At 44.7% G+C, this 26283-nt stretch overlaps 1 protein-coding gene across 3 annotated transcripts; it reads right to left on the bottom strand.

The window, feature by feature from the left end:
* Positions 1 to 1126: 1126 nt before the first annotated feature.
* On the bottom strand, positions 1127 to 17151 carry POPDC2 (popeye domain cAMP effector 2). Of its 3 annotated transcripts, none has more exons than XM_082460086.1 (4): positions 16441 to 17151; positions 12688 to 12796; positions 6584 to 7137; positions 1127 to 1620 (listed from the first exon to the last, which is right to left on the bottom strand). In XM_082460086.1, exons 1-3 carry the CDS (start codon positions 16929 to 16931, stop codon positions 6628 to 6630), a joined length of 1110 nt encoding a protein of 369 aa, XP_082316212.1. In that variant the 5' UTR covers positions 16932 to 17151; the 3' UTR covers positions 1127 to 1620; positions 6584 to 6627. The 3 variants fall into 3 exon arrangements, with proteins under 3 accessions (XP_082316212.1, XP_082316211.1, XP_082316213.1); XM_082460085.1 differs by having other exon boundaries at positions 6632 to 7137; XM_082460087.1 differs by having other exon boundaries at positions 6726 to 7137.
* Positions 17152 to 26283: the final 9132 nt, after the last annotated feature.

The following is a 26283-nucleotide window of genomic DNA, read 5'->3' as shown; positions in this document are numbered from 1 at the left end:
CTGCAACAAGGGAAGCCACTGCAATGAGAAGCCCGCACACCGCAATGAAGAGTAGCCCCCGCTAGCCACAACTAGAGAAAGCCCGCATGCAGCAACTAAGACCCAATGCAGCCAAAAATAAATAAATTTAAAAAAAAAAGAACCACAATGATATGCTGCTACATACACCCAAATGGCTAAAATGAAAAAAAAAAAAGACAATGCCAACTATTGGAGAAGATGAGAAGCAACCAGAACACTCATACACAGTGGGAATATTAATCGGTATAATCACCTAGGAAAAGTGTTTGGCAGTATTTACTATATTTGAACATATACATACCCAATACCTCAGTAATGCCAGTATATACCCCCCAAATGTGTACATATGTGTACCACAAGATAAGTTCAAGAATGTTCATAGTAGCACTATTCGTAATTGCCCCAAGCTAGAAACTACCCAAATGCCTATCAATAGTGGAATGGATAAGTAGATTGTGGTATAGTCACACAACAGAGTACTATACAGCAACAAAATGAACAAACTCTTGAGAGAGCAAGGGTTGCCCAAGGGTTCCCAGCTGTTTCAGCCCTCAACTGTTTGAGTCTTCCCAGCCTGGGCCCCAGACACATGCATGAAGAAGCCTTTGAGGTGATTCTGGCTGTAGCCACTGTCTGAATGCAACAACACAAGAAACCCTGAGTGCAAACAGCCCAGCTGAGCCCAGCCAAGCCCCACTTTTGTGAGCAAAACAAAGTATCGTGATGATTTTAACTCACTGCTTTAGGGATGAATGTTACACAGCAATAGGTAACCAGAATACATGTGGCGGTATTTGGGGGAAAAAAATAAAATAGAATATGTTAAATTTGTAAGTCTACTTTAAAATGTTTAAGGAAATTTAATTAAATAGATTTGTAAAAATCCCTCTAAAAACTACTGTCTAATATTATGGTCATAAATAGAGGGAAAGATTTGTAAGTTGAACTTAAAAGCTTAATGGCAAACTAGGTTCTAAAATTTCTACTTCCCTATGTTGAACCTTAATGAAAAAAATTTTTAAATAAAACAAGACAAAAACAGTGAAAACTTCTTGGATAGCTGACTTCATTGATCCTTTCAGAACGCTGAAAGAAACAACATAAGGAAAGGAAATGAGTGATTTATTGAGTGCTTACTAGGTGCCACGCCATGTCCTAGGTGCTTTACCTGAATCAACTCATTGAATCCTCACAACCCTGTGAACTGGGTTTTATAATCCCCACTTTACAGACACTCAGAGAGGCTATGTGACTTGCCTGAGATACTGCAGTTAGTAAAGGATAGAATCTGTGCTTTTGCACTTTTGGATGCCTTCTCTGGGAAGGAAGGCTGGTGAAGGCAAAGTTCTAACAGTCACTCGGGGGCCTTGGTGTGGCTGCAGCACTTTAGCATCTTCTGTGTCTGCTCTGACCTTGCCCATGAGCCTCCCAGAGGGTGAGAAGAGGGGTGTGCACACGAGTGACCTTCCTGTGAGGACTGACGTGGCCAGAGAAAAGGATGGTCCATTGATCCTTACAGTTCAGGAGTCAGAGTTGGAGCCAAGGGGGCCCGTCCCCTGGACATAACTTGAGAGTAGCTCTGGAGAGGAGTTCTAGAAGCTGTGGAAAGACAGAGGAAGGAGTTCAGCACTGTGGCTCCAGATAGCTCGCATAACCTCACAGGGTTCTTTTCACGTCTTTTTTTCCTCTACCAGTTCCCAATATTTTAAGTGTACCCAATGCCTAACATATTAGGGGCAGATGTATCTTTGAATCATTTCCTTCTAGAATATTAGGGTGAGTCAGCTTTGAAGTTACATAGTCCAGTCCTCTCATTTTATAGGAGAAGAGACCATGAGATCAACTTCGGTTGCTTCCTGTGAAGAATCTATACGCTTCCTATGAAGAATCCTACCTAACATTATGGAATGAGTTCTCAAAATTCTGCATAGAAAATTGGTGAGTTTTATAAAACCCTGTCTTTTATTTTTACAAAGAGAGGGATAGGTAAATGAGGCCTGTAAAACAGAAGTAGAAGAATAACCTGGGGGTGGGCCCGGCTTGTAGGCTGCTGGGATCCCGAGGGCAGGGAGGGAACTGCTGCCTCTAACTTACCTGCCTGAACACGGAGCCTTGGCAGGTCGAGTAGAGCTACCATCTAGAGACCCAGACCCTGAGGCCCCAGGCAGCTCCTGCCATGCCACCTTCAAGGGCAAGTCTTCTGCCGCAGGAGGCTTTCTAGTGGTTCTGGGAGAAACATGCTATTTAACAACACTGACAGCTAACTAAGCACCTTATGGCCACTTCTGAGGGAAAGAGCCTGAATATAGTGTGACGGTGATCAGTCTCTCCTGGGCAAATAAAACAGGTGAAGGTCTGGCTATAGCTTAGTTATTCAGGGGCCAAGGAGCTAGTGTGTGCTTTCTTTAGATCACCACCTTTTTGCTGTTCCTTTTGTTGTCAGGGGATCCTGTCAGCTGCTACCTTCCTTGGAATACCAGACTGGAGGAAATAAGATGGGAAATCATGTATCTCAGAGGAGGAGGGCTAGGGAGCGGAAGAGAGAAGCAGGGGCAGCGTGGGGAGGAGTTTGTTAAATAATTCTATACAGAACAATTTTAAAATACCTTATACATTAAACTAGTGCTATATAGCTTACAAATTGCCTTTGTGTACTTAATCTCAATTACTCCTCACAGCAACCTGGTAAGGTAGACAGAGGCTACCTATCTACTTCTCAGTAGGTACTAATTATCTATGAGACTACTAGCCCTGTTTCGCAGATGAGGAACTGCTCTTGAAGGTGGTTAACTGGCAGGACTAGAGTCACATCTTAGAATCACAGAATCATAGCATCACGGAGTTAGAAGGCACCTTAATAGCAATAACCTAAGGCATCCTTCTCTCAGAGCTTGAATCACCTTAAAAAAAATCTCTGAGAAGATTTCTTCTGATCCCTATTTGAATTCTTCCAGTGACGAGTAACTCACTACTCCTTGAGGCAAATCCATTATTAATACTGAGCTAAAATCCTCTCCTTATAGCTTTCAGCCCTTAATTCATTTCTGTCCTCAAGAACGTCACCAAATTAAGGGAAATTGTAATTCCTCTTCTTTTCAAAATTTGAAGGTATTACTCTTGTCCATCTCTTGCAGATTAAGCATCTTACATTCTTCCAACTGTTACTCATGATTACTCATAATGTGATTACCTGGCACAGTGCCTGAAATACACAGTGGATACTCAGTGAATGTTTGTTGAATTGGTTCTCTGGCCCTTGGTACTATGTCCTGGTCCTGGCCTCCTTCCTTGACCACAGTTAGCCTCCATGTTGTAATCTGTTTCTCATTTGTTTGTTTATTTAAATAATAGAGAGAAAGGAAACAATATATAGTATTTACTTTCAAACCACGAAGTCTTCAGAACAACTTGAAAACATAAGCAAAATTGCCTAAATTTCAGACAGCTTCCGGTTAATTTGTGATAATGGACTCATTATCTGACTTAACTGACCACTTCAGAGATGCATTCATTGAGCATCTCCTTTAAGTAAGACATCAAATGGAGCATTGTGGAGTGTGTTCATAGAATTAACTGGAAAGATTCCAGTGAAGGCAGGGTTAATTTGAGGTCTAACTGTAAGACCCTGCGTGAATACATTATCCTACAGCACTGCTTTGCATGTTAAAAAAAGTAGCACCCAGTTGTGGATAATTCTGGGCACCACCAAACTGAAAAATGTGCTCTCTTCAAAAATAAGCTCCAGTAGAACCTCTGACTATTTTTAGTTGGTCTTAAATTGGCTTGGTGTGAGGGACAAGCGCTGGCGTCAGTGTGATGAAGCTGTGTCCTGACAATGCAGAGTCCAGTCAGCTTCATGCCTCTTATGTAAGTGCTGGGCGGGGATGAATAGCGATGAGCTTACAGTTTTGGTCATTGAAGAGCCAGGGACTAGATGGTGAATTGTGCCCTGCTTTAGAAAGGAAACCAGAGTCAATTGCTACCAGTCACGCGGGACTATGGTTATTCATTACAGTAATAACCCTAAAAGGAGCTTGATGGCAATAAGTCAAACCAAACACCCTAAAACACAATTCGAGGAAAAGGTCTCTGGGTTAAATTATCCCATTATCACAGACTAAATCGAAAGCCGTCTAAAATTTGGCCGATTTGATCACATTTTCAAGTTGTTCCGAAAACTCTGTGGAAGTAAACAATGTGTTTTTTCCTTTCTCTCTGTTACTTAAGCCAAAGAACATTTAAAAACCTACTCTCTTTATACTACAAATACTAGTACTTTAGAAAGTGAGTTATGTTAGCAGTTTTCTCATCTTGAGCCTCAGAAAAGGCTGAATTTGGAAAGAGGCCTTTTATGCAATAGTATTAAGGGTGGAGGACCTGGGAGATGGAGTCGTGACCGCCCTGCACGTGAGCATCTGCACTGTCATCACGTGGTAGGTGATAGACTCTTCACAGGTGCAGAATGGAGAGAACTCCTAGTCAAGCAGGACCTACCACCCAGCAGGGAGGAGGACAGTCCCAAATCACAAGAGAAATCATAGTGAAGTACAGCAGCGAGTTCTTGCTGGAAGACACGCTGATGTCCTGGGGCTTGTGTCCGTTATACTGTTGACTGGCTGCTTCTCTTTCCTCCTCTGAACAGCACATCCTTTGCCTTCTCACATAAACCCAGGAGGGCCTTTGGGGGCCAGCTGGGCCAACACACTCACATGAAGAAAGTGAGGTTCAGTGAGGTTGTGTGGTTTGCAATCAGTAGCAGAGCCAGACATAGCAGCCAGGATTTCGGGGTCCCAGTGTGGGTCTCTTTCTTGTTTACAACCCCGCCTGCCTCTTAACGTTTGGGATAACTCATGCATAAGATGTGTAGCCACCAAAGGTGGGAATTTTCACACCTTCACTTGAATGGTTTTCTTTATAGGCAGAGGGAGAGGTACTGATCTTGGAAGAGTCAGGATTAAAAACTAAGTTGGGGATACAGGGCAGCTTAGGAAGAAGAAGAGATAGAGCAAAATAGGAAGTGGGGCAAATGGGAAGAAGGCAACAGAGAGATAAATACAGCAACAGTAAAATGGGGAAGACGTGGAGGACAAATATGTAGAGGGGAAATTAACCGAGAAGAAGAAACAGGCCTTTTTCTTCTTAAGAGCAGCAAACTGAGGGAACCAAGGACTGAGCAGAAGTCAGAAGGAAGGGAGAAAGAGGAGAACAAATAGAGCCGGGAAAAGAGAAGAAAGCCAGGAAGAACATGAGGACACAGGGAGCTGCTGTGAGTTCAGAGTGTGTGCAGGTGGGTAGGTGTGTTGGACAAAGAGAGGGGCCCACAGGACAGAATCCACATGCACCGGTGGGGGTGGGCGAGTAGGGCACAGTGGGAAGGAGGCAACAGGAGAGGACAACACAAATGCAGGAGGTCAAGAAAGTGATTTCGGGTGCCAGACGCTGGTTGTAAGGGCTCTGCTTCCATAGATTATCAATTCCACACCTATGAAACCAAATAGCTAACCTTTTATCATTTGCCTCTCTTGCCTCTTTCATCATTTATATGACTTGCGTTTCAAAATATACAAACCTTCACTTACTTACCTCACGTACCCTAAATGCCTTCCTCACTGAACTAGTGTCTTGGGAAAATAGTCAGTGTTTCCTAAAGAATGATTAATCTCTTAGCTAACCCTCCCGCACCTTGGAAATGCCTTCCAAATTGGGAACAGTGGGATTTTCCTCAGGAAAAGCCAGGCCTGCACCATGGTTGGCTGGAGTCCTAGAGGAATAAGTCACACAGCATTGTGAGAGCAGCCAGGGGGAACATGAAAGCAGTTACCCAGAACTGCTCAGCACACACTTTCTTGTACACTCTCCTAAGGTGTGAGCGAAATCCTGCACGTTAGTCCCACCCAGATTACGCCCACTCTACCTCCCGCAGGTGTGGTTTTCTGGGAAAGTCACCCTATCATAGTAATATTCAGTCACAGCAGTGTCCAGTCCTGTGCCTGAGCAAATAACACACTTTCCACTGGCACAGAGGAGAGCAAGGTGGGGACATTTTCCTCCCAGAGTCGTTAGCCTCTAATCACAAGCCTCTTCAAAATACTCGATGTTAACAGGGGTACCTGTCCAATCCAGGCTAAATAATGACTGCTTTCCAGAGCTGGCTATATGCCGAGAAGAACCATTAGGAATTAGAACCATGCCAGCTTTTTAAAAAGTCCTTTAAAATGCATGCCACAAATAAAATCCCCTTTAGTCTTAGCTGTGGCCTTAGTTATTAGCACAACCTTGCAAAAAAAATTAGCAACCTATCTGCTTGCTCAAAATGTTGACCAGCCAGCCCACTTTCAAAAATGCAATCACACTTAATAAGGGATGAGTTCAAAAAAAAATTTTTTAAAAACTCTCATGCTTTGCGTGCACCAAGAGTGAGTTGCTATCTGCAGGGTTGGGTTAATGCCACTTTCTGGGAATCCTTGGGAGGACAGGCTCCATGAAACGATCTTTTGCCCTGACAAACCCAGTTAAGGCTAGCTGTTGGCAAGAAAGTGGCAGCTGCCTTCTGAGTACTTACACAGGATCCTGAGCCCGGCAGCCGTGCCCATGTTAGTTCTCCCCTCACCTCATGTACTCCCCATCACTCTGATAATCCATGAACGATTCTGATCCCGACACCTCCTCAAAATCCTCCAGCACCAGACTGGTAGAGTCCTCACCCAGGACACTGCTGTCGGGCCTGGACATCCTGCCCCAGGGAGGAGGTGCAGGAGGGTTGGCGGCCGCTGGAGGTGGGGAGCTAGGGGGTGTTTGCTGGACAGATGTGGGCAGGGCCTGAGGAGGAGGGGATGCGGCAGGCTCACGGACGTCCTTGTCATCCTTCTGAGACTCTGGTCCTGCATCTGGGGCAGCAGGACCTAGGACGTGGTAGAGGCTGGGGAGACGAATGTCGAAGCGCAGCCCGAACTTAGCAAAGAGCTTGTCATTGAGAGCGTAGAGCTTCTCCGAGATGTCATAGCCCAGCAGGGCCGAGAAGAGGCGAGAGATGTATCGCTCTTTGGCCAGAAGGAGGTGGAGACTTTTCCGGGGCCAGGAAATGTAGCTACATTCAGTCTCGGCTGTCAGAGTGACCTGAGAGGGGTCAGGAGCAGAGAGTAAAGGTTGAAACTAGAAAATATGTCCATGCTTAGCACAGAGAAACACAGCATTTACTTGGCAAACTGCTGCACTTTTCCTGAAGAAGCTGTGGAAGTAGCTCTCCATGGCCTTGCCTGGAAGAGGTCCTATGACTGACTTTTACTGCGTGCACTGACATGACAGGGGTGCGGGGTGGTTGTGTGTGTGTGGGTGCTCTGGTCAGGAGCCCTGAGATCAGCCCTTCGCTCGCTGGGCCCTCACCTCCGGCAGCCTGAGTATCCGCCTCCGGTCTCCTCAGCTCTCCTACTCTGTGTCCCATGGCTGATCTCACTAATGGCTACAGAAGGTTCTCAGCCTGCTGTGATTACAGGAGAGAAGAAGGGCCACCTAGTGCTCAGAAGAAAGGTCAGGATGCTGATGACAGTTTGTTTTAAGGATAAAAAGAGATAATATATTGGAGTGGGGACACAAAAAAGAGTTGGAAAGAATTTCAGTGAGAGAAGAGCCAGGCTGCATCCAGTGGACAGAATGCTGGCTTGGGATTCAGGCCCGTGAGCTGCTCTTGACTTGGGCCCTACAAGTAACCAAATGGATCCGATTACTGAAGTCAGAAAAAGGGCACAGAGGAAGAGGAACTCTTTCTTTGGGGTTGGGGGGGGCCGCCACCTTGCAGCATGAGAGATCTTAGTTCCCTGACCAGGGATCAAACCCGTGCCCCCTGCATTGGAAGTACAGAGTCTTAACCACTGGACCTCCAGGGAAGTCCCAAGAGGAACTCTTAAGAGCACAGAGTAGAAGGACACCCCACTCTCCATTTATTTAGACATCTAGAAATTTCTGGGCACTCACTATGTGCCCATGATACAAAGCTAAGTTACACTAGCAGGGTCAATAACGTGTGCCCAGCACAGAGTAGGTGCTTGATAAACCTTGTTAAAACAATGATGGTAAAGCTAGGTTTCAAATGAAAACATGCTTAGGATAGTAAAGAAAAAGGGTGTGGAATCACACAATTCTTTATACTCTGGCCATAATACTTTAAACGTGAGCAGGTTGGCAGAGCCCAAGATGATTTGTGAATCGAGACAGTGGAAATGAGGAGGAGGAGGACAGCAGCTGACATTTACTGAGAGGCGACCACATGTTGGCATTGTGTTAAATCCTTTATGTGGGTCGTCTCATTAAAGGTAGGGTTGGCTTTCCAAACATTCTTTGTTAGAGAGCGTATATAATCCTTTTATTTCTTTGCCTCCAGAACTCCCCCTCCCCTCCCCTCAATCATCAGCACTGAAGTCAGGGCTCTAAATTAACTCATCAAGACCAGAAACAAGTTTAAAGTTCTGGCTTTACCGCTTTACTAGCTGTGTGACATCAGATGAATTGCTTAATCTCTCCGGGCTTGTTGCCTCATGGGAAAGAATTATTACTCACAATCCATCCATTACTAATTTGGTTCAGCAAGTAATTGTCACATCTGCCATAACCCGTACTTTCGATGTACTTAGTAACAATTCCCAAACAAGAAATAAGGGTGCTGCACATGAAGTGGGTGTGCGTAAGAGCTAATCTGGACGCAAACAGCGTCCTCAAAGCTGAACACAAAGACCGTGGGCATTCTTGTGAACATGCTGTTACTTCTTCCATATTAAAATGAATCAAAATTTTAAAATTAAAATCCTTTTTCTTCACTTCACTTCCTTTGCTAGCTAACACTCCATTGATTTGCTCTCCTTTTCAGCAAAGCTCCATGAAAAAGTTGTCTATACTTGCTGTTACCAATTCCTCTTGCACTCTCTCTTTAGCCAGCAAGGCTTTGCCCCAGTGGTCCACAAACTGTTCCTGGCAAGGTCACCAATGACCTCTACATTGCTGAGTCTGACAATCAGTTTTCATAGCATTCAGTCTCTCCTCTTTGATACTCTTTACTTGGTTCCCAGGATGCCATACTCTCCTGGTATAATCTCCTGATTGGTCCCTTTCAGCTTCCTTTGCTGCTTCCTCTTTTTCCCTCCAACTTCTTAACACTAGAGTATCCCAGGGTTAATGGATTCTTGAACCCCCTTTCTGTCTACGCGCACTCACTTGGTGATCTTGTCCTATCCAATGGCTTTAAACATCATCTGTGTGCTATGACTTCTCAACCTCAGACCTTGTTCCTTAATTCCAGACTCAAATATGCAACTGCCTTTGCAGTGCCTCCATTTAAATGTCCATAGATGACGCAAATCTAACCCTCCCCAAACTGGACTTCCTCTCTTCTCACAAAGCCGATACTATTGTAGCCTTCCTTATCTCAGTTGATAGCAGCTCCATCCTTCCAGTTGCTCAGGTCAAAAGTCTTAGAGGTTTTCTTAATCCTCTTTCTCTCATGCACTACATCCAATGCATTAGGAAATCCTTTTGGCTCTATCTAGAAAATATACGCTCTGGTCCTAGACGATGTGGCTCCATGTCACCTCTCTGACTTCCTCTCCTACTATACTCTCCCCTCCCTCTCTCTGTTCCAGCCACATTGGCCTCCTTTCTGAACCTCAAACATGCTAGTCCTTCCCATCACCCAGCTTTTGCACTGGCTCTTCCCTCTGTCTAATATGCTGTTCCCCCTGATATTCTCAGAGCTCACACTACCAATCACTTCAGGTCTTTGCTCAGATGTCGCCCATTCAACAAAGACTTCCATGAACACCCCATTTAAAATTGCAACTACAGTTGACCTTTGAGCAACACAGGTTTGAACTGCATGTGTCCATTTAAATGGGGATTTTTTTTTTGAATAGTAAATACTAAAGTACTACACAATTGGCCGGTTGGTTGAATCTGAGGATGTGGAACCCCAGATATGGGGGAACATATATTTGGCGGTTGGACTATATAAATTATACATGGATTTTCTACTGTGTGAAGGGTTGGCGCCGCTACCTCCTGTGCTGTTCAAGGGTCAACTTTATCTCTCCCTTAATTACACTACTCTATTTTTTTTTTTTACTAGAAGTTATTATCTTTTAACATATTACATAATTTACTTATTCATTATGTCTATGGCTTATTTTTTGTCTCCCCTACTAGAATGTAAATTGCATGAAGGCAGGGACCTTCATCTGTTCTATTGACTGATATATTCCAAGCACCTTTAATAGTGCCCAGGTGAGAATTCCCTGGCGGTCCAGTGGTTAGGACTCTGCACTTCCACTGCAGGGGGCACAGGTTCAATCCCTGGTTGGGGAACTAAGATCCCACATGCCACATGGAGTGGCCAAAAAAAAAAAAAAAAAAGATAGTGCCCAGGTTACAATAACTGCTCAATAAATACTACTGAAGTGAATGAATGAAATCAGGAGAAGACTACCAATCTTGTATGTTGCAAAACAACCTGATGTCGTTTTCTCATGTCCTATGTAAAATCCTTCCTAAAGGTCTTCAGGAAACCAATGGTTTGACTGATTCCCACATACACATGCACATGTCTGTAATAAAGTTTTGACCAGCTCTTTCTTTAATCCTCACCTTCGAAGCTGGGTGAATGGATTAAATAAGCTGACGTACGTATAGAGACCTTGGGTCCAGTAAAACATGATGCAAGTTGGAGAAATAATGCCGATTTTTGTGTGATCCCTCCCATGCTATGTTCTTGGTGACTAATGAGAGGGTCACAGTGCTTAACAGTCAATAAATTCTTAATTGAATTCTTGAGAGGTGTGATGGAATGTTGATTCCCTTGTGGTAAACTCAGTAAGAATTATGATTCAGTCACTGTGGATTCCCTATTAGTCAACAAAGACTATGCAATTGCAAAGGCAAGGACAAGATGAACTACAACCCGAGACAACACTTGACATTTGCAAAGAGGAAATGGGACTTCACAGAACCAAGAGCAAATATGTGGATCTCATTGCTCCCAATGGGGATGCATGCTAAAAATACAAATGGGAGAAATATGACAGTCCCTACATCCCTCTCAGATGACTGAGAGGCCATCTGGGGTCACAGCCCTTCCTTTCAAGCATAACTTAGGGGAGGATGCCTGGCTTATCCACCACCTGTTTCTCAGTTTCAGTGTCAGAAACAGAGCCTGGTCTGGCTGGCTCAGGACCTGACTCAGGCCTCCTGAGGGTTCTTATGGTCCTGGGAGGGTTCTCAAAGGAGACTGCTGGGAGGCTTGGAGAGGACGTGAGTGTGTGGTGGGTGAGGCACGTTCAGAGGGGATCTGTGGCTGGTGGTCTAGGCAGTGGGATCAGGATTGCCTCTCAGGCTTTGTCCTCACAGAGCCAAGAGTCAGGGTGGGGCGGAAGCAGGCCCAGCCAGGTGGCACTGCCTGGCATGTGTCTATTCTGGGGTTGGCTCGAATGCTCGCCTGAGGGACTCCCTGATAGAACTGGTAGGAGACACAGGGAACCCAGTACTGGCAAACTATCTGGACAGGGGAGTCCCTATAATGGTGGGTATGTGTAAACTCCACTCTCCTGGTAACCCTCCCATTTTAAAAAAGAATAGAAATAGTGGTGTCAGGCCACTTGGCTTTGCCACTTTCTAGATGAAGACCTTAGGCAAATTACTTGAGGTTTCTAAGCCTTAGTTCCCTCATCTGTTAAACATGTTAATAACAACATTCAACCCAGAGGATGGTTGTGAGAATCAATAAGGCAATAAAATAGGTAGTGCCTGCCACGTGCTAGCCATTCAGTAAGTGAGAACTACAAAGAAGGTAACTGGAATCTGAAGGATTGGCAGAGAAGAGAGGAGGGCTCTAGCAGCCAGGCCCTGAACTTGGAGTGTGTATGTGATGTCCTCTGGAGCCCTCTGAGACACCAGCTGCCCACTGCCGAGTCAGTTCAGCGAACCTTTACTGAACACCTACTACTGTGCACAAGGTATTGCCCTTTGGAGCCTGAAGATGGAGAGGAGAGCCCAGATTTCTACCTCAAGGAGTTTACTATGTGAAAGACAGAAAGGAAACCAAATCGTTAGAGACATGTGCGCAGTCAGCATGGTAAAAGGAATAGAAGAGGCACGTAGGCGGTGTGCAGGGCGGAAGCTGGTGAGGTCAGCCTGCGCAGGCCTCAGAGGAAGTGAGATGCCATGGCCTCCTCTGGATGAGGAAAGTGCATTTCAGATGGGAGCGACAGTAGGAGCCAAGGCATGGCCATTGCAAAACAATGTGGTGTGTTTAGGGGAGTACTAGTAGTTCGGTAGGGCTGGTATGAGCAGGAACTGTGAGGAAGGAAGGGACTAGAGATGTGGCTGGATGTCACTAAAGGTCTTGAGTTACTCCCTAAGGAGTGTGGGCTTTTCCCTTGTGGTCGCTGGGGTCTTCTGGAAGAGTTTTCGGCATAGGCGTGACATAGCCCCCTCTCAGGGGTCTGCCCCTCCCTACCCCACCCTTCCTCTGCCAGGCACTTTTTCCACAGGAGGAGAGTGCTGCCACCCCGAGCATCATATTGGCAGTTGTTCAAATGACAGATGTAAGAGGGGAAAGATGGAGGCAGGGATATTGCTGGGTTACAGTGGGATGGGCTGGGGCGGTGCTGCCATGGGGCTCCCTATTACCTGGAAGACCCCCTCCGCAGAGGGATGCAGCGATTCCCACTCGGGAGAGTCCATGAACTGGTAAGGAAAGATGTAGTGCAGAAACTGCCCGTCCTGGCTCACACGAACCCTGGCAAAGGGAGAGAAGAGACTGTGTGGGAAAAGGGAAGTGGCTACCCGAATCCTCTCCGAAGTCTAAGTTACATGTTAAAAAGTGGAAAATGATTAGGGTCCAGTATGGGCTCTTTCCTCTTTTCCCCAGAAAACTCAGAGTCTCAGCCTCAACCTCTCCTCTAAAGTGAGTTATACTGGGAAAGAAGGTTCCTCTATCAGGCAGAGGGGGCAGATCAAAAAGATCTTTAAGGTGCATCCTGTCCATTTGGAAGGAGCTACTGTTCCACTTTTTCTGGAGCTTTATTGGCTAAACAATTATGTATGGAGCACCTTCTGTGTTCCTGGAAATGTGGGAATGTGGAGATGATCTGATCCTTGCCTTTAAAGACGTCACAATTTAGTGGAAGTCACAGGCACATAAATAACTAGCTGTAAGTCAGCGTGTGCTACTGTGGGACAGGAGACTTAGAGGACGGAGAGAGCTTAGTTCTCTCCAAGTGGCAGACTTCTCATAGATGATATCTGAGCTGAGTTTTGAAGAATGAATAGGATATTGAGAAGCAGATCAGAATGGGGATGGAGATCTGAGAAATCCAGTGTGGAATTCTGTTTTCCAATATCTGCTTTTTCCCTTCCTCCATATTTGGAATTTTAGCTGGGTTCATGGCTGCCCGGCTAAACTACATTTCCCTACCCCCCTTGCCGCGAGGTAGAGCCATGTGATTACGTTTTGGCCAAGGGGATATTAGCACTCCACACCTTGCTCCTAGTGAATGCCTAGATATATATGTATGTGTGCAAATTACCAAAGACCACCATCAATTAATAAATTATTGCGTATTATCTGACAACCTAAAGATGGAAGACAGAAGGGGACGTAGGTCTCAAACCAAGCCCAGGATGTGGTGTCAACCTACACTCTCTGATGGCAGAAACGCACCTGCTCCTACAAGACCTATCAATATGTGTAGATAGCCATCAGAACTTCCCTGAGTAATGAAAGGATACAAGGAAAGATGAAGTGCCCCGTTCTCCTACCTCACAGTCTTCACATATTCTGTCCCCTCCAGCTGCCTTTCTTCCCAATCCCCACCTTCTCCTCAGGCCTCAGCTTAAACATTCCTTCCTCCAGGAAATCTTGTCTGGCCGCCCCAGGAAAGTTAGGTCCACCGCTTAAATGCTCTCATTGCACTTTGCCTTTCTCCTTGGAAATACTATGTCTGTTGTTCACCACTATGTCAAACATGAATTAGTGTCTCTCTTCATAGACTGTAAGCTCCGTGAGTACAAGGAAAATATTTTTCATTTTTTAACACAAGATCCCTAGTCCCTAGCCCTCTTCATAAATATTTTTGGAAAGGGGGAGGGAGGAAGGAAGGGAGAAAGGAAGGGAAGAAGGAAGGAACGATCAAACAAATGAACTCACTGTGTCACCATAAATGGGACCAAAACCTCAAAGAAAAGCTTCTCTAACAAAGGAAGAAAGACAACAGGAAAGAAATGAGGCTGCTGCCACACACATCAGATCCTCCCGTCCTCTCCCCAGGCAAGGAATCTGGACACCCAAGCAAGCCACTGAGGAAGGACAAGATTTTAGAGTGTGAGTAACATCTAATGAGGCTGCATGACTCCCTGAAGCCATTCACATTGTATATTGTATCCTTTGTAGTTTGAGTCTCCTCTTCCTTCTTGATCTCCTGGACATCAGGTAATTTCATCCTCCAAGAAGAGCTTAGACAGTTAGTTGCCTCTTCAGGAGTTCATGCTTGGGATTGTATATGAGAGAAAATCTCCAACAGTAAGCACAGCTTAACAGGGTGATGAACTTTGAGGAAGTCACTTTGCCTTTCTGAGTCTTGAAAGGGATTGACTGCCTTATGAAAATAAAACAAAAAGGATGTCTGAGATTTCAGCAAAGCGCTCCAGATGAGAGTCTGCACGTGACCTGGGGAGGTCTCCACAAGAAGCCTCCATTTCCTGGCGTGGAGTTCTTGTCTGCTGCTTTGAGGTGTTTGGTACCTCACCAGCCAAAGGTACGATGATTCTCCTTTAAAGCTGGAGCCTGGTCATATAGACTAGAAGCTCCTTTCCCCAGCTTCAACTTAGCAAAGTTGAGACAGGATGACGTTGAAAGATCTCAAAACAAAACTCTTACTTCCAAACCTTGCAAAGCAAGAAAAATATCAAAATTGTCTAAGTTTTGACTCAGGTTTTGGATGCTAAGTATAATAGGAAAAGCCACACTGAGAGGGCAAGGCCCCCTCTCCTCTTCACAGGGACGTGGTCTTCTATAAGTTCATGGTAAATCCATTATATAAAAGATACCTGAACCATACAATAATCCTGATGTATGGTTTATTTACACTTCAGTTCACCCATAAATGAAATGAAACATCACAAAACCTCATAGCTCATTCAACCCAGGACCTCAGACTCCAAACAAAATAAAAACATGTATACATCACACTTTGATTCTATACATTAATACATAAATGCATATTATTACTAGTAGCAGTAGTTGTTGTAGTACCATCATCATCAATGTCAAACTCCTTTTTTTCCCCACTGTGGCTGGCGGTGTTATCTGGTTTCTTTCCTTTTTTTTTTTGAAATCAGACCCTTCTGATTACTTTCTTGTCTTTCTACCACATTCTCCTGGTCTCAAGAAAGCAGGAAAGAGGAAATTAAGGACAAAGCTTTTGAAATACTCTACTTGCTTTCCACAGAGCCAGCCCAAGTACATACCAGGTTAAGATGCTTAGCTCCACATACAAGTCCCACTAGGGCAATATTTCAAAGAATTCACAATTTCCTACCAACTGTGCAGCACAGAGCTCCATGGTATATTTGTTCAGAAGAGGTCAGTCAATGGCCAATGCTCGCATGCAGCCTGACCAGGCATACACTAATCCTGACAAAGCCCATTTCTGCTAAGGTCTGACTGTCAGCCTCCTTAAAAGGTGTCAGCCAGGTGTCTCCACCATATACTCAAAGAGACACACGTGGGCATCACTACTCCTCCCTCACTGTCTGGCCCGCAGGTTTATGGCACTTCTTCATCTGTAAGAATCTCAATAGAACAATTGGAAGTGGAAAAGTGGACAAGGGGTATTCCTGCTCCATACCTGGGTATATACAGAATGGCTTTACCATAGAATCTGTATGGGATATTCCCCAAGATCTTTGATGCCCTGGAGGGAACAGGGGTTACAGGAAACCCCCTCTGTTTTGGCACTGTTTCTTGTACATACTTGGCACTTAGCAAATGTTGAATGCATATGGAAGGAATGAATTAATCTTATTGAAATGTCCAGTTTTCCAAAGCTTACAGAGATATTGCTGCAGTTTAGGCATGACGTGCTGGCATGTGTGTGTGGTGTGGTCATTTCAGACCCAGGCTCAAGAAACGCTCAGCCCACACCTCCCAGCACAAGTGCACACACAATCCTTCCTGCCAATCAAGGTGCCTCATGAGCTAGTTTCCTCATGGAAAATGCTAAGAAAGGGGAAGCAAGCGCATGCTTAGAAAAATCTATTTTGGTTTGTTTGACTTGCCACATCCTTCCTCAGTGGAAGGGACGTGAAATGGAAAGGGAGGCACTGGGAAATTAGAAGCGTGGGCGTGGGGAAGAAATGCTGGGCATTGACGGAGCGGCTTACCGGCCAGAAAGCAGCAGGGACAGGCGGTCTATGGGCGTCTCGCCCTCCACGGCGTAGGTCTGCTCCGTGGCCAGAGTCAAGACTTGCTCCTCGCAGCAGCGAACGATCTCCTTGTACGCTGGCAGGGGTACCTGCAGGGGCAGGCACAGCGTCTTGTAGAGGAGCTCGAACTCCTCGGGGAGGGTGTCCTCGCGCAGGCCGTACACCAGGTGTGCCAGCTGGAGCACGCAGGCAGTCGCCAGCAGGACGCTCCAGAGGACGATGTCCAGGCCGCAGGCATCGAACCAGCCCCACAGCACACAGCACAGGTAGCCCGTGCCCAGGAAGCCAAAGAGGTAGAAGCACCCATACACCCCGCTGCCCCCCATGAAGCCCAGGAGCAGGAGGCAGGTGGCCAGGTGGTAGACAGCCCCTTCCTGGTCCCGCCTCCAGCCGACGCACAGCGGCCCGCTCCAGAGGAGCTGGCCCACTGCGCTGCCGTTGCTGCTCATCTTCGGGCCTCAAAGCCTGTCGGGCTCTAAGACCGTCCCCACGTGGGAAATCCAGGAAGTGGGTTAGCCTGTCCTCTCAGATGTCATCTCACCATTGGCTTCTCCCCACAGCTCCACCTTTCCTGGGAGGAATGCTTCCAGTAGCTTGGGGAATGAATGGCAGAACATAATACACTTCATGGAGAACTGAAAACCTTTCTTTCTCTTTCCCTCAGCAAGGCTCTGGCCCTCCCTGCAGAGCTCTGACGAGCGTGCACGGCTCCAGGTTTCTTAGGACGGTCTTCACACTTGGCTCCTGGCAGGAAACCTAAATTGTCCTGAGGAAAAGATAGGACTATGGGGCTGAAAACTTCAGCAGTGAGGGATAAAAAAGCAGCCACATCCTGCTCTCCGTTGTCCCCAAACAGAATGAGGAGAGCCCAGCACGGGAGGCACATTTGTGCTCCATTTGGAATGCATCTCTCTTGGCACCGGAAGAAAGGGTGACCCCAGACGGATACCATGTTTGGAATTGGAATCCAAGAGGTACTGGCAGTGAGAAAAAACAGGCCAGGCACACAGGCAGGCTGGAAGAGCACTTAACATACCTCCCCAGAGGACAAGATAAGACCTGGGGCAAAAGAGGCATGTGGGTGTGTGTGTGTGTGTGTGTGTGTGTGTGAGAGGGTGGACAAAGGGAAAGTGAGCACAGAATTTACTGCCACACCTCAGGCAGGAGACTGTCCAGAGCCCCCTCTGGGAGGGCTGGGGGCTCTCCTGAGGTAGGAGGACACTTCAAGGTCGGAAAGTGTGGGACTATTATCAGAAAAAATGCTAACAGTGAGAAGTGGAAAACCCCTTGAAGGCCTTTATGAAGTCACGTTGGAAATATGACTTTATTTGAAATAAGCATTTATTTGACAACCATTAAACAAAATTAGCTGTGCAAAGCAGCTTTTTGAATTCTGACTTTCTCCTGCGTGTATCTGGATCTAGTAATAGTTAATACAATGGTAATACATTGCTCAGACCATCACCCCACCCACCCCAATATTGGCAAATTATAATAACCATCACCTATTGAACACCTACAAAATGGCAGACGCAGATTAGGTATTTTACATACACATGATTTAGTCATCACACAACCATTCCAAATAAATATTATCCTCCTTCTACATCTGAAAGAAACTGAGGTTTAGAGAGGTAACAAGTTCCAACAGGTGGTAAGTGACAGAGGCAGGATTTTTTTTTTTTTCTTTAATAAATTTATTTATTTATTTATTTTTGGCTGCATTGGGTCTTTGTTGCTGCGTGCGGGCTTTCTCTAGTTGAGGTGAGCGGGGACTACTCTTCGTTGCGGTGCGTGGGCTTCTCATTGCAGTGGCTTCTCTTGTTGCGGAGCATGGGCTTCTAGGCACGCGGGCTTCAGTAATTGTGGCACGTGGGCTCTAGAGCGCAGGCTCAGTAGTTGTGGCACGTGGGCTCAGTAGTTGTGGCTCACAGGCTCTAGGCGCACGGGCTTCAGTAGTTGTGGCACACGGGCTTAGTTGCTCCACGGCATGTAGGGATCTTCCCAGACCAGGGCTTGAACCTGTGTCCCCTGTATTGGCAGGCAGATTCTTAACCACTGCGCCACCAGTGAAGTCCCAAAGGCAGGATTTGATCTCATCTATCAGACTTACTGCTGTGTCCCAAGTAGTTTGCACAGTTAGTGGAAATACAGGACGAGATCCATGACTCCTAACTCCACTCCCCCCAGAAAGTCTGAGGACGTTCAGGAACTTCTGGATGAACCTGGGGTCTACCTTGGGTCATCAATTTGAAATCTGTGAATATGCAAACACTAAACTAAGAAATGTCCCTCTGGCTTCCACATGACTCCTTGATCTTGTTTCCTTATTACCATTACTCCTACAGCCCCTGAGGTATGGGGGCGGGGACAGGGGGTGGAGGCACCCAGTAACCTTCCAGAACTATTCAAGTGCTCAATCCATAGGGATCTTTATTATACTGCTAGTAACCTAACTAAAATTAGTGAGAAATTAGGAATTGTCAAATATGCAGAGGAGTAGAAGTTTTCAACTCAACACACATTGAGTGCCTGCTATGAGCCAAGCACTTAGAGAATCAAAGATTCCCAAGAGCTTTCACTCTATCAAGGGAGAGATACCTCAAAAAACAACCTCAATTCAGTGTGGGAAGCATAGTAACTGAGTTGAGTTTAGGAGAGGTGGCAGCCTAGAAGGAAGGTGGCATTGAAGAAGGAAGACACAGGTGCTAACAAGGAATTTGGGGTGCAGGGGTTGAATTAGCCAGGTAGAGGGAGAAGAGGATTTCTAGCGGTGATAACAGCACAAGAAGCATAGGCACGGAGGTGTGAAAATGTACGGCATGTTGAAAGAAGCTGGTTTTTTTCTTCTTTAATTACAATCACCTAACCAACAAATGTGCATCTTATTCCCTTTTTTCTAACGTTGAGGGGGGAAAATCAGTGGCAAAGGAAAAGAGCTAGAGAGCTCCTGGAGAAGGGCCCCGTGCCCCACCCCGCCGCCCTCGCCCCCAGCCTTTCCCACAGCAACCATTTGGGTCCTTGATGTCATTTCAGCAGTGGAGTTTGGGGATTTCCATATGCTGCTTTTCTGTCACCTGCCTGCCCCCTGGCCAAGCCACCCCCTGTAGCAAGCAGCAGCTGCTCATCCCTCCACCTTAGTCATGCACCCCCGGAGCTGTCAGAGTGGCTGTCTCTGCCAGCGGTGAGCAAGGAAATGAGAAGCACAGGAACAGAAACAACCAAGGCTCTGCCCAAGATAGAATTTCAAAGCAGGTCATCTTTCTCAGCAAGCCTGACCAATGGGCTGGTCCTGAGCCCTTAAAGAGACAGGCAGACCAACTGACTGCTGCTCTCAGCCTGCCTTCTTTGTCAATCCACAAATGTGCTCATCTGAGCAGAAGGTACTAACATTTATCAAGCAGTTATTGTTTCCTCATGTCTCCCCATGATACGTTATTTTTAATGAAAGAAACAAGCTCAGAGAGGTTAAGGAACATCCCCAAGGTGACAGAGATAGTATGTGAATAGGGGCTAAAGCCTAGGTCATTGTGACTCTAAATTGTATGTTTTCTGTGCTGTACCACCTTGCCAGGTACTTTGGGGAGTTAATATGTGTCCATATGCAGGCTCATTCATTGCTACCAGGGATTTGAGTATGCCGCTGGGGTGGCATAAACCCCACATTCTGCCTGTAGTGACAGTGACAGTGATGCCTGTGGGGTGGGACCGATGACAGGAATACAGTGAAAAGCTGTATCTTTGTTTTTAAAACCAGGTTTGATAGAAGAGGAAAGAAAAAAGTGTGGGTCAAAATGGAATGTTCTTATAAGGAAAGCCACAAATACGCAGGCAGAAGCACGGTAGAAAATATTTGGGGAGAATAGAAGGAAAGACACAGAAGTCACATCATTTGTTGAGTCAATTCTATTGAATAAGCATTTACTTAGGACAAAGTATGTGTGCCAGGAACTGGGGGTAGAAGATGAGGAAGACAATGAGTGAGGGAGACTGACCCAGAAAGAACTACAACCCAAAAAATACACTTATTGGGCATGTGACCAATGAGACATAAGAGAATGTGTCAGGGAGCTTCTGGAAGAAGTCTACTCCCTGGTGGAGACAGTAAGGAGGCCTGCTACCTTTCAGCCTGGCTTGAATACAGTTGTGTGATGATATAATGCCTGAAGCTACCACAACCATGAGATAGGAAGGGGTTCAAAGGAAGCACTGATAGGGGAGCAAAGAATTCAGGAAAAACATCACAAGGGAAGATGACATTTAAGCTGGTTTAAAAAGCTGAGTAGGTGTTCCCCAGCTAGGGGAGGGCATTCCAGGAAGGGAGAACAGAATGTGAAGTCAAGTCCAGAAGTAAAATGAAAATACATGGCATATTCTGGTAACAGAGAACAGTTTGTTACCAGTGAATCAAAGGGAGCAGCAGGGCACGAGGCAGGAGAGGCAGGCCGGGGCCAGATTACGAAGTCAGCCGGCTACACCATCTCTCCAAGAGTGGTCATGGACCATGGCTGGCCCGAGAGCTGTTACTGGTCCATGATGAGATATGGACAGAAACTAAGAGAACTTAAGACATCTTTATACAGTTTGACAGGAAACTTATTAGTCTGTGAATTGGAAAAAATTAAAGTAGTAGTAGTTTACTACTTATAGTTTGAGAAACTACATGTAGTTTCACCACAGGTAGTTTGAGAAACACTGGGCTTGATGCTTTTAATGCTTTCCTAATATAGTTATTAAAATAGAACACAGGCATGATTCTAGGCATTGGACACATACTGCTGAGTTGATCTTAGGCAGACACTACTGGTTCCTTATCCATTTCTCCTTTTTCCCCCAGTTTATGGAACTCTGATTTTGCTTGGGCGATATGTAAAGGAGGGTGGGCTTCTCTCCCAGTTGCCAGGACCTGAAATAAGACTGGTCAAGGGACTTCGCTGGTGGTGCAATGGATAAGACTCCGAGCTCCCAATGCGGGGGGCCCGGGTTCGATTCCTGGTCAGGGAAATAGATCCCACATGCATGCTGCAACTAAGAGTTCGCATGCCACAACTAAGGAGCCCACCTGCCGCAACTAAGACCCGGTACAACCAAATAAATAAATAAATATTTTTTAAAAAACAATAAAAACTGGTATCAAAAAGACTTCCAAGTTAAAAAAAAAAAAAGACTGGTCAAATCCAAGCACGATATCCCATTCCCCACAATGGCAACTAGTTTAGGAGTGGACATGTGACCAATGAGACATAAGAGGACACGTGTGTGGGAGTATCTGGGGAAACGTATACTCCCTGATAGAGACAGTAAGGAAGGCTACTACCTTTCATCCTGGCTTGAATACAGTTGTATGATGATGTAATGTTTGAAGCCACTGTACCCATGAGATAGGATAGGCCTAAGGATGAGAAGGTTAAAGAGGAGAAAAATAGAACAAGCCTTGGTTCTTCAAAGTATCACTGAGCCATTGTCTCAAACCTGAAACTTTCAACCTTCAGACTTTATGACAGGAGATAAATTACATTTATTACTTAAGTCTCTGTAGTTGGGTATTCTGGTACTCGCAGTCGAAGGCATTCAGATTCCGATCTCCCTAAGGATCTCCGTAAGGAGTACTATTCAACCAACAGTTCTCCGAACATCTGCTGATTGTTTTATTCTATGAAAACTGAACGTCATATGACTTGTTATTTGCTACCAATAATTTTCTCTCAAAAGTCTGAGTAAACTGAGAGGAACTGCTCCTTTAAACTCAATCTGACCATTCAGGATGACTTGGTTGTTAAGTGAACACGATGATTTAGTGCAAAGTTGGTTGTCTACTCGATACCCATTTACCATTTACCACTTCCTCCTTGTAACAGAATTCCAGTTTTGTTCTGATATCTCACCTACACATGGATCCAAGGAGGAAATCCTGTTTAACCCAGTCAGCAAAAGGCATTCTGTTGACAATTATTATTGGTCCATAAAAATACACATAACCTAATTTGGCTCAATCAGACCAAAAAAAAGGGGGGTGGGTGTGGGGACTTCATGCCTTAGGAATGATTTCTCTTTCCTCTGCTGCACTTGAACAAGAAAGTACATTATTAGCTTCATTAGTCCTAGGAGAGAGCTCTGAGATGAAAGTAACTTGAGTCTTGGATGGCACCACTGAGCCTTGATATCATTGCATCTAGAGTTTTCCCTAACCCTGGACTGCCAGTTATGTGTTTCCCTTGATGAGGATTTTGTATTACTTAGCTGTCAAAAGCACCATAATTAACACACATAGAACTACCATCTAGCAGTTTATAATAGCTAAAGAAAGAAACACTGGGTATAGTCACACATGTACTCTTTTAAGGAAAATATTTATCATAGCACTGAATATTCAACTTTATATTTTTATAGCTTATATACATATATCCACCAGAATATAAGCTCTTTGAGAGCAGGCCATGTCTTACTAATCTTTGTTCACTACTTAGCACATAGTTGGCATTTACTATGTCCTCAGTAAATGTTGAGTCAAGCAGCCTCTATTCTTGAGGACAGGGGATATGTCTGGTTCACACATAAATACTCAACACTTAGGGCAGTTCCTTGCACATAATAAGCCTTCACTAAATATGTACTGAGTGAATAAATGAATTTACAACTATGAATATATGATGTTTATATTAGACACCTGGTACAGGAAAGAACATTGGGCTTTTGGGCTTGAACTCTAATGACCAAGACTCACATCCCAGTTCACCAGATATTTAACCAGAGCAACTTCCTTAACCTGAGCGCCTGTACTCACCTGTAAGATGGGGATTATAGTTTCTCCATCAGCCTCACATCAGACCTGCAGAAGGTATAGTCAGCCTAATGGAGATCTTGCTTAGGGACACGGTCCTGTTCTTATCAACCTTCGAGGCAAATGTTTCACGTTAGACGAAGGGAACTAATTATAGAGAACAGTGTGAATGTATCTGTATTGAGATTTGGGGATGTATTGTGAATAGCAGGGGCTTAGCAAAGAGGTATGTGGTGGTCAGAATGTGGTGATCACCTATTAGGAAGCTAAGTTCTTCATTTTTCAAATTATTGTGGTGACATCTATTACTGTTAGTACCAAAATGCTGCACATGATTCCTGGGAAGGCTTAAGCACTAGAGAAGGGTGGGCAGAGGGTCTTGTGGGGTGTACTTTTAACTATGGCCGATGTCAAGAAGGGTGTGTTAATTCTTTACAAATCAGGTGAGGGTATCAAACTGGCAAAGGCTGAAACAAATTAACCTTGCTAAGAGCTTAGGGAAACAGGCACCCACAGGTATTAAGGTATTATAAATGGGCACCCCCTTTCTAGAGATCAGTCAGGCAGTACTCATTCAAAGCCTTGAAAACTCTGGCCCATCCTTAGTTAAATGATTAGTAAAGACACTTGTAAAGACTTTCCTATAGAAACTTCCATTGCAGTATTATAATGGAGTAGCAAAAAAATAAAAAGTGAACATACATGCAGAAAGAGATAAATGGCAAGAAGGTCACCAAAAAGTGGCCCTATTGTAGACTGGTGGGATTTCAGGTGACTTCTTTCTTTCTTCCTTACATGTTTCCATAAAACCAGCCAGCAAAACAATGTATTTTAAAATCAGAAATAATTTAGGTATCTGGTATGTATCCTGTTCAATTCTGAGACCCAATTCCTAGAAGGGTATTTGACACACAGCAGGCATTCTATAAAACATTTGATTGTTGAATGTATGTAGATAGGGAATTGGTAAGCCATAGAGTAGATTTATACATAGCTACTACAACTCATATTGTAGAACTGAACTCACAGGTGGTAAAATATATTAAGGGGAAAAGGCAATTAATATTGTGATTGCATTAAAAATATGTAGTATAGAAAAATGATCTAATTTTTTGTTTTAGAAAAATGTATAATAAAAGTTTGGAACAGCAAAAATTAACATTGGGAGATGATAAGGTTAGGGATTTTCTTTTTTTTTTTCCTTTTGTAGTCCCAGGACATATTCAAGCAGAATCTGGATAACCATCTGCCAAGGATCTGTATTGGGTGGAAAGTTGGTTCACATCATCTGCCTTAGGAGTCCAAGATTCTATTCTTCACCCTAAAAGAATGCTCTGAAAACTATAAAGTGCTTACTATCAATAAAATAAAAACTCTACATCCAAACGAATATTAAAGTGAAAAATATGAATACAGACTCAAAAGAATTAGAATGTTAGTAACACTGAATGTTACTGTGCCAAATGCTTTATGTACACCATTTCAATGCGTAAGCACAATCTTGTAACTTAGGTATTGCTACTCTCCCTGTTTTTTTCTTTCAGATGAGAAAGACACAAACGGTTGACTGACTTGCTTGAGGTCACATAGCCAGCTGTTGAACTTAAGTCTGTCACACTTTGAAGCCATGCTCTTAATTAACTAGGAAGGAATCTTACGGAACATTTTAGTTCAGCTCTTTTGTAAGAAGCAATTTTCCAATCGTGATACATGAACCCTACATATTCACTTATTTATGTTTCTCAGTGTCTTTTGTTGTTGAGATCTAAAGCTCCATTTACTTGAAGACAGAATATGACCAATTGTCTCATTAGCTCATAAGCAGCTAATAGGACCACGGGGCTTGTATTACAAGATTTGTTTATACCACAGTCATCCCTCAGGATCCTGGGCGATTGGTTCCAGGACCCCTGTGGATACTGAACTCTGCATTTGCTCAAGTCCCTTATATATTGATAAAATGGTGTAGTTTTTCTATATAACTTAAGCATATCCTCCTATATACTTTAAATCATCTCCTGATCACTTACAATACATAATAAAATGTAAATGTTATGCAAATACTTGTAAATACAATGTAAACAGTTGTAAATACTATGTAAATAGTTGAAAAAGCAGCAAACTCAAGTTTTACTGGAATTCACCCACCCCCACCCCCCACCCCCCAATATATATATATATTTTTTAATTGAGGGGAGAATTTCTTAAATTTATTTATTTATTTATTTATTTTTGGCTGTGTTGGGTCTTCGTTTCTGTGCGAGGGCTTTCTCCAGTTGTGGCGAGCGGGGGCCACTCTTCATCGCGGTGCGCGGGCCTCTCACTGTCGCGGCCTCTCCCGTTGCGGAGCACAGGCTCCAGACGCGCAGGCTCAGTAGTTGTGGCTCACGGGCCTAGTTGCTCCGCAGCATGTGGGATCTTCCCAGACCAGGGTTCGAACCCGTGTCCCCTGCATTGGCAGGCAGATTCTCAACCACTGCGCGACCAGGCAAGCCCCCCCTCCCAATATTTTTGATCTAAGTTTGGTCAAATCCACAGATGAGGAACCCACAGGTATTTTTTTTTTTTAATGTCTTTATTGGAATATAATTGCTTTACCATGGTATGTTAGTTTCTGCTTTATAACAAAGTGAATCAGCTATACATATACATATATCCTCATATCTCCTCGTTCTTGCGTCTCCCTCCCACCCTCCCTATCCCACCCCTCTAGGTGGTCGCAGAGCACCGAGCTGATCTCCCTGTGCTATGCGGCTGCTTCCCACTAGCTATCTATTTTGGTAGTATATGTAAGTCCATGCTACTCTCTCACTTCGTCCCAGCTTACCCTTCCCCCTCCCCGTGTCCCCAAGTCCATTCTCTACATCTGCGTCTTTATTCCCATCCTGTCCCTAGGTTCTTCAGAACCTTTTTTTTTTTTTTAAGATTCCATATATGTTAGCATACGGTATTTATTTTTCTCTTTCTGACTTACTTCACTCTGTATGACAGTCTCTAGGTCCATCCATCTCACTACAAAT

This window comes from Balaenoptera physalus (assembly GCF_965194825.1).
Source record: "Balaenoptera physalus genome assembly, chromosome: 4".
Classification (NCBI taxonomy): domain Eukaryota; kingdom Metazoa; phylum Chordata; class Mammalia; order Artiodactyla; family Balaenopteridae; genus Balaenoptera; species Balaenoptera physalus.
The sequence above is the reverse complement of the archived record's forward strand: the minus strand, read 5'-3'. Positions and strand labels throughout refer to the sequence as shown.